This window comes from Chiroxiphia lanceolata, chromosome 1 (genome assembly GCF_009829145.1).
Source record: "Chiroxiphia lanceolata isolate bChiLan1 chromosome 1, bChiLan1.pri, whole genome shotgun sequence".
In the NCBI taxonomy this organism is placed as follows: Eukaryota; Metazoa; Chordata; class Aves; order Passeriformes; family Pipridae; genus Chiroxiphia; species Chiroxiphia lanceolata.
In genome coordinates, this window is record NC_045637.1 from 90,464,501 (window position 1) to 90,473,181 (window position 8,681).

Here is an 8,681-nt window from a genome sequence, read left to right on the forward strand (position 1 = left end):
GTAGTTTTATATGAAATGATTGTGTGTGGATGACCAAACAGCAGCGAGGGTGTAACAGCATGCAATTAATTGAATGGATGTTCATGTTTTGTTCCAGAAATGCTGAATCAAAAAAAAAATCTTTATGGCAAAGGTGCTATTGCCATCATGTTTGTCCGTCCACTTCTCCTCTCTATACTGGCCTGACTACTCAAAATGTTATGAGATGGCTGGTGATTTTCAGATATTCCATGAGATGTAAGGAAACCACGCTGGCTGAAAGATGGCAAGGCTTTACATTCCTACAGTTCAGTCATGGAAACAAAACTTAGAGTTCTAAGATGAGTCAATTAGCTAGGCATGCTTAGTTTTCTTTGGTAATAGTAGGCTTGTTTTTCCCAATAAGGTCAAATGTTAAGGCTTGTTTGGTTTTGTGGCTGTACTCCTTAGTGTATTTGAAATCCATTACCACGGGTAAGGCATTTGTGCTGGAAACAGGCCAACCTAAGGCTGTTTGTAAAGCAGAATGCCCCTAGCATTTCCTCTTTTTGTTAAGTTAAGGCAGTTACAACATCCCTTTGGGCTTCAGAAGTTCCATTTGCAGGTCATTCAGGTCTAAGCTGCTTTGGTGTTGGTACCTGAATACCTTGCCTTTGGATTCCTCCTGAGAAGCAAAGCATTTGACATAGGTGACAGCTACATCTCTTATACAACAGCTCTCTAAAAAAATCACTGACTGCTGAGAATTGGTCCCCACCCCATCAGATCCCTGCTCCAGATGCAGACATGCAAGCAAGTTCACAGCCCTTGCATGCACAGGACTGGGCCCCATCACAGCAACAGCAGCCCCACCTTCATGAGGGAGTTTCCCTGGGGTACCTGTGTAAGGCAGAGTCATCCTTGGATGAGAATGTGCAGGGAGAGACCCAGCATGGAGGGAGCATCACTGTGAACATCCACTCACCTCCCAGGAGCAGAGGGCTACAGAGAACCTCTAAGGATTTTACTCAGTGCCGGGCCTCGTGCAGGTGCAGATTTTGAAAAAGGAGTTAGGCATCGTTGCAGGGGCATTGGAATAGATAACCTTTAAAAGGTTAACTCAAACATGCTATGAACAGGACCTACCCAGTTCCAAAGCAGCTAAGTGGAAAGCCATCATCTTGAGACTTAACCCTTTCCATTCCTTATGATCAAGGTATAGAAAGTCAAAATGAAGTATTAAAAGGCACCTTTTGACAGAAATTTTTGACAAATCAGGAGGAATTTTACATGAAGCCAAAATTCCCTATTTGAACAGAAAATTACTATAGTTCCTGTTTCTGCTGATGCTCAAAAATTCACCAGCCTGAGCTGCTGCCTGTCTGGCACCCAGCTCTTCTCCACAGGATTACGCAACAAGGCAGTTTGCTTCAGGAACGCTGTGTCCAGAGAGGTCATACCCTTTATACAATGCAATCACAAGGTCTTCATTCTGAACACATGAGCGTGAGGAGAGGGAGTTGGTGATGTCCACTTCTTACACGCTCAGCCACCGATACTGCAGTGGTGGCACCCTCTGCCACTCTGTCTGTGAGGTGTGAGGAAAAGTAGAGTCACCATCCTCTCATGGGAGGCTGAAGGGCACTAGTGCTGTACCAGCTCTCTCCTCATCAGCCAGGGGCTATAATAGCAAGGGAGGTGGGCACCTTCGTTGGTTACACCTCTTTCCCAGGAGGCTGGTCCAAGCTCCTGTGTTCTAGCCAGACCAGCTGCAGGCATTTGCTGGCAGAAACGAGGCCATGAGTGAAGAAAGAAAAACGAAGCTGCAAGACAGAGCAAGCCAGGGAGAGCACTGTGTTGTAGCCAGGCTGTTAGGTTGTTTGGGCACAGGAAGGCAGCTCTTGTATTTCAGACCTGTTACCCAGTGTTAGGTGTGTCCCTGATTTGCAAAAACAGTTTAGGTGCCAGAACAGAGGCAAATGTTGAAACAGTGCCTCTTTGCAAAACAGAAGTCATGTTTTCATATGGACACCAGACAGTTTTGCTCCGCCAAAATATCAAGTGGGTGGTTCAGAAACCATTTTTGACACTTAGAGGTTTAAATTTTGTTTCTCTCTTTGTTTATTCGCATACCTATAATCATCCATGACTCTTTCTTATTTACAGTGTTCAGAGCAAGAGCTCACACAGCTAATGCTGATTAATTCTGCTGGACTGGATAACTGGCTCCCCTGTGGATATCCTGTTTTCCTGTGAATCATCATTCCTTCTTGAGACATCCTCCAACTCAGATCAAAGATCCAGAATGTGTTAGATATGAAGACATCAAACAGCTCAAACAAATTAGAAAAGACACACACAAAGAAATGCATCCCAGTTGTCCCTCCTGTCCTGCTGAAAACTGGTACGGTGAACACAATTCTATGCACTTGATACAAGAGGATAAAGACAAAAGGAAGAAAAAAAGAGAGAGACTTTGGAAATGTAGTTTACCCAGAGACTTCTACAAATTGCCCTTTCTAGGTATTTGCACTTTTGTACTTATCTAGTTCTCCCTTGCAGTTGGAAACTCCTCAGGCTAGATCCTCAGCTGATGGAAGCTGACATCCATAAGCTTCAGCAAGAACTGCACTAACTGCATCAGCAGAGGACTTGGTACTTCCATTTAAGTATTGAGCCTTGCCTACAAACACACAAATTAAAGGAACATGAAAACCTGTTGTCTGTTTTTTCAAGTTTTTGTAGTCTGTTGTGTCCTCTATGGTTTTATTCAATTTTTTCATTTAGCTATATGAACAACTGAAAAGATCCTGTAGCAGTGAAATGCCAAAACCTAAGGTCGTGAGGTCAAACTAGATTATCTTAATAGTCTCTTCTCCTCTTGCAATCTTTGAACACAGGTTTTATCTGATAAGGGAGTTAAAGTCTTTATTTCAGCAACGTTTGATCTTGAAGATTGCACAAATAATTAGTCTTTTAAGATTCTGAACTTCTTTTAAAATAGAATTTTAAACTCGCCTTTTAATGGATGCCTTTTAATCCTTATGTTTAAGAATAAGAGCCATGTTTGATCTAAAACGACATACAATGTGTTTGGATAGTAAGAGAGACCATTTTTATGGGAGTGTTTGAACAATATATTGTGTTTTTTCAAGAAGCTGTTCCTCCAGTCAGTGAAAAGTGCTGAATGAAGGACTAAAGGACAGTCCTTTTGCTGTCACTAAGGTCATATCAAAGGAAGATAAAATGTGCTGCTCTTACATCTTAGAGTGCACTGTGTCAGGCTTTTAGTCCTAGAATTCTAAGTCTTCTATTAACCTTCTACACTTGGAGGGGAAAAGAAACACTTTTAACCTTACACACTATGAACACTCACTTAAAGGCTGTGGAGAGAAGAACACTCAGCAGGAATACACTCTGCAAACACTCATCGAAATCATTAGATTTGCATATTCTTAATCAATGAGGTTTTGGCAAAATAAAGGGGGGCGTTTTTTATCCAGACGATAGTTTGTCCAAGTCCCTGGGTGGGGTTCAGCTGTTTCTGTTTTCTTTGAGGAAAAATGTCCTCAAGGTCCGATGCTGAGTTGTTCTTTGCCTCTGAGAAAAACCCCAGTGTGGGAGTAGCAGCATATGGCAGGGTTTGAGAGGCATGTGAACTGAGCCCAAAGTTTGCCCCTTGCTGCAGCTTCCCTGTCTGGGGCAGCCATCCAAAGAAATTGGGGAGTGGGTTTGAAGGAATAAGGGCCAAATAACATGAAAAAGATAACCCTCTGCATAGAAACAGAAACCTCATTGCCCACTCCTGAGAACAAAGGGATAATCCTTTTTGTTTTCATAATAAGTGGAATTTCTGTTGTTTTCATGACCTTCCCCCTTTAATTGGACCCATGTATACAATACACATGTGCTTAGCAATGCACTGGAAATAATGACAACATCATTTTCCAACTTTTTAAAGAGAAGGGGGGGCAATTGTTGGTCGGTCCAATCTAGAAAGCAATCTGTAGATGCCAGGTGGGAATACCACAGCATATGCTTGAAACTTCACTGGACATGTAGAACATTATACCAGATGCTTTACCTCCCCCACATTCCTCCCTGTCTGTTCATCCAGGTCAGTGATGAGGGAGCTGGACACTGCTGACTCGTTACCCAGGTGCCAGCTGATGCCTCAAAATGGTTGTGACTTCCACTTCATCCTACGAGGGACCATTTATTGACCACAAGTTTTGTTCTGTATGTGCACAATAATGCAATTTTGTGACTTGGGCTGGAAGGGACCTTAAAGATCATCTAGTTCCAATCACCCCTGCCATGGGCAGGGTTGCCACCCCATGTGGAGTACTGACCAGACAATAAAGCTATCTGAATAACGATGGTACCAAACCATCAATGCCCAGGGGAGAAGTGGAGCTGGGCTAGGTTTGCGTGTGTCTCGCTAGCAATTGTCTAGTGAGTTTCTGGCACAGGCATAAAAGAGAGAGCTGTCTGAGAAGGGGGTGGATTTTGATGCTTTGGAGGGTGATAGGAAATACTTCTAAAATATTTGTTTGGGTCAGAAAATTAAGACAAAGAAGACAAAGCCTGGCCTCTGCATTGTCATTGTCATGAGCAGTCTCCTGCTGCCTTCAGGAGAGCCAGGATTTCACTCATGGATTCTTAAGGCTGGCGCAGAAAGAATATGTTACAACAGAGCATGGGTATTTCTGGCACAATGGGGATTGCTTTTAATGACACCAGAAAGTGATTTTTTTTTTTTTAACCCAGCATTGCTCCTTCAAGCAAATTAAAATCCGATACATTTGCATTTGTACATGTCATTAAGCCAGCCACCTACTGCAGCGCCTAAAGCTTGTGTCTGCTGGAAAGACTAAATCCTACTAATGTGCTTTTCCTAACGCACTGAGGGAATCTGGAGCCTTTCCTTTTGAAGCTGACTTGCTATTTTGACTAATTGCTTCTGGTAACAGTTAATAGCATTTTGCAAAGGCACTTCATCTGCTGACAGCAGATTGATGTAAGGAAGGGACACAGTTCAAGTTTCCAAAGGGAGCATCGGGAAACCCATTTCCAGCTTCATTAATCTGTTAATAATAAAATTAAAGTACAAATAAAATGTGACAAATTGAGTTCTGTTGTGAAAGTCACTTTAACAGGAGGCTCTGAATAAAGGTCAAAACAGACTCTGATTTCTGCTGTGTTCTAATAGTAGAATCAGAGGAGAGCAATGTAGAAACACTGTAATTAATCTGCCAATACTATAATTGTCCCCAAATGATACAGAGCTTGAGAAATGATTTTTTTTTTCTTTTCCTTGGGAACATTTACAAAACCTGAAACATAAATCTCCGTCACAGAACATGTAAGCGCTAATACAATTTCACAGGAAACTTTCAGGAATGTAGGTATGGTAGAAAGGCTTGCTTTCACTGCCTGCCTTCTTGTGGCTGCTATCTCAGTCACAACTCAAGTTTACCCAGCACAGGGGCAAAAGAGAGAAGAAAAACCCTGTAGGTGTAGATCTTGTAGCAGTAGTCAGAGAAATGAGCCTGACGTCGGAAACAGGCTTCATGGAGGAGTCAATGAGCCAAGTCAGACATCCTTTTTCTGGCAAGGGTGAGTTTGGCTTACCAACCTTGTTTAAAATGAAAATGGTACTACTTTTAGGGTTATCCCCCAAACCTGTATCCCAGTACCCCCTGCATCAGCCTTACTAGCCACATTCTAGGTTAGCAGGAGATATTAATCTAGACTCTACTCTTAAATAATCCTCCTGCTGGGATCTTCAGCTAATACCATGGAAAAAACCCCACTGAGACTGAATCCAGTCTCTCCAAGGCACAATGCTAATGGATTCTGTGGAAAAACATCCAGTTTGTCCAAGTCCTTCTTATTACCATTGAGCAGTTGCCCCAAAAGCAGTCAGTCACAGAGCATCATTTGGGAACACAGCTGTGGCGAATGGAGGGTTTCCTGCAGCCCAGCAGAGCAACCGTCTGCTGGGATCACCTGAACCAAAGGAACACTATTAAAGAACCCAGCCAGGCAAGCAAATGCATAAACATGCTAATGTGAAATGTTTGAGGAGAATGTCTCATTAAGTCAGGCAGGATAACGATATGGAAAACAGATAGCTCTATTTTAAAAATCAGCAGGAGGAAAAGGAGAAGACTGTCTTTTTGGTTTATGGAAGCCAAAAAGAGTCTGTACAACCTCCTTGTCTCCAGTCATTTTAGGGATAATCTCAGACACTGAAGAAACCAGCTTTCCAGTCTGAGAAGCACCACATGGAGCCAGTTATGTCAGGAAAGAGGCAAGGGGAGGGGGAGGATAAAGAATAAGGGCAGGAGGACACAGTTGTCACCTGGTCCCTGAGAAGAGCTTGCAGTTACTCATATGGGAGGTGTGAACAGCATGGTGAGGAATTGCCCTAATGTTGACGGGTTGAGGGCCTGGGAAGGGCAAGAAGCCTGGACAAGATGCCCGTCAGTGTGAAAACGCTTATAGACTGGAAATCAGATATAAACTGGACTTACAGGCCAGGAACTATGTGGGTTGTGAGATGAGCTATTAAGCAGGGAGGCAGGGTATAGAAGGGAGAGAGGGGAGCAAGAATGCAGCCTGCTCTGGATGGAGGAACCTTTCAGTAGCACAGTGCTCTCTCAGAGGAAGGAGGAGGACAGAGGCTCACATAAGTGAGTAGATTTTTTGCCACAATGTATAGTGAGAATTCTTCTTGTGCTCAGTCTGATTTTAACTGCTTGATTTACACTCATTTTCCATTTAATAGCTATTTGTGATAATTATCAAGTCAGATCTCTAATTCTTGTGCTAGTGATTTGAGCACTAGAAGTGGTACTATCAATCTGATTCAGTTTGGGTTCACAGAGCGTTGTCCATGCCTGGGCACCACTTGAGCGAAGTGATGACAGGCAGGTCCAGGATTACGGCTGCTTTGGGAGGTGACAATTGCCTGATTTGAATTTACTTTGTCAAGGACTCTCTCCTGCTAAGAGAGTACTATCTCCTACCTTCTTGTTCCCATTTACTATCAGTATCCCTTTTCCTATACTTCTAAAATGGGCCTCTCTCATGCAGTGTTTGTATTGAGGTGGGGAAGGCAAGCTCCTCCTGGTTTCTCTCTTTCCTCCTGCTTGTCTCTCTTCCGTCCAGCAGAAATTTGTGTGTACTTGACCCAGCATGAGCCTGAGGGAGATGGCCATAACAACTATAAAAAACCTCCCCAGGTCTGTTTGATACCCCCAAGTTTCTGAGTCTTCCTAAAAGTGTTTGCTAACCACACCTGCTGCATCACAAGGAAGGGAGCTTCGTATTACTATTGCCTATGTATGGGATCCTGCATCTGCCTGTTGTAAAAGCAATCATGCTTCAGGCTTTTATTCTCTGCCTTTTTGCATAGTATATAGCTCTCTCATAATTACTTTCTCCTTCCCCAAGAGTTCTGCCTTGAAAAATATTAGAACAATCCTATGAAGAGAAATAATATCAAATAAGGAAGATCTTATGCCTGAATGCCCAAACACAGCTCCTGTAGTCCAGTACAGTATAACTCTGGGATCAGCATTTACTCTAAGTAATTCCAACTCTGTGATTTAATAATTTTTTTTTAGGGGGGGAAGAAGGAAAGGGGTGATCAAGCTGGCAAATAAAGAAGCAGCAAAGACCTAAAGCTGGAAGCTTAAGTGAGACATGTGAGTTGTTACAAAGAGAGAAGACAAATGAGGATATATCCAAAATGAGAACAGTTTAATATGGGATGTTCCCCATTCCTTTCAGCCTTACATCAATATTTGGATAACTTTCTACATGGCTCAATCAGAACATCTGAGCTTGACACAGAATTTGTTGAATGAGTCTCTTTGGCTCATATTAAACAAAAGATAGCATAGAGAGCCCTAGTGCTCCCCATGGCTGTAAAATTTATGAGCATAAGAATTTATGGGGATGGAGTTTGCTTTTAAGATCTCATTGCCTGGCTGGTTGCCTGGAGTGGGGGAAGGACATATCACCTTCAGGGATATGTGCTGGACACTGAGCCATGACTGCTCTCAAGGCACTCAGTGTCACCAGTATCCTCAGCTGAGAGCTGGACCTGACTGAGTATTTTCAACACATTTTCTAGGGGAGAAAAGTCCAAGCCTGAAATGTGCCATGATTTATGTACTGACACGTTGTAAGCAGTGCCTTAGAGACACTGGGGGAATGGTCACCACATCAATTGCAAACCATAAAATCAGGTGTATATCAAGTCAAAGGGGTAAATCATTGCTTCTAAGATTGAAATTCAGCAACATGAGTGAGTCTTTGAAGTTCCAGGGCCCAAAAGGCTCAGAACAAGTACAGACAAGAAAATACCATTGAGCCTTTTTTTGCAGTCATGGGAACTGTGGTCTCTTAATCAGTTTAAAAACGCAGATTATACCTTTGTGCTGGAGGTGTAAGGAAAGATCTACTGTCAGAAAAGATACTGATAACTGCTGGATGGGGTTTCCTGTTCACCAGCGGAAAGTAGCATCTCCCAGGCTTGGCAGGAGCCCCAGCTGAGGTCCCCCAGGCAGCAACACCAAGCTCTCAGCTGGGGCATGGGGACAGTCTTGTGAGAAGGGGAGCACTGGTGGCAGGCAGAACCATGAAATGCCTGTGTCCTTGTGCCTGGAAGAAAGCAGGTGTCATCAGAGCATTCCCAGAGAATGGGAAGA

General features: G+C 43.2%; 1 protein-coding gene across 3 annotated transcripts in view; it reads left to right on the forward strand.

Annotated features, from left to right (window-relative positions):
- The window catches only part of HIVEP1 (HIVEP zinc finger 1), a 137,303-nt gene extending 128,873 nt beyond the window's left edge, over positions 1-8,430 (forward strand). For 2 of the 3 annotated variants that reach the window (XM_032681405.1, XM_032681413.1), the window contains exon 11: positions 2,125-2,393. Coding sequence is in view for 1 of the 3 variants with exons in the window: in XM_032681441.1 (XP_032537332.1) it covers positions 6,850-6,855; positions 8,418-8,423 (12 nt within the window). In the remaining 2 variants the exon portion in view is untranslated. Of the gene's footprint in view, positions 1-2,124; positions 2,394-6,849; positions 6,856-8,417 lie in introns of those variants that run through there. The other variant, XM_032681441.1, reaches the window with a different exon arrangement.
- The last annotated feature ends 251 nt before the right edge of the window (positions 8,431-8,681 follow it).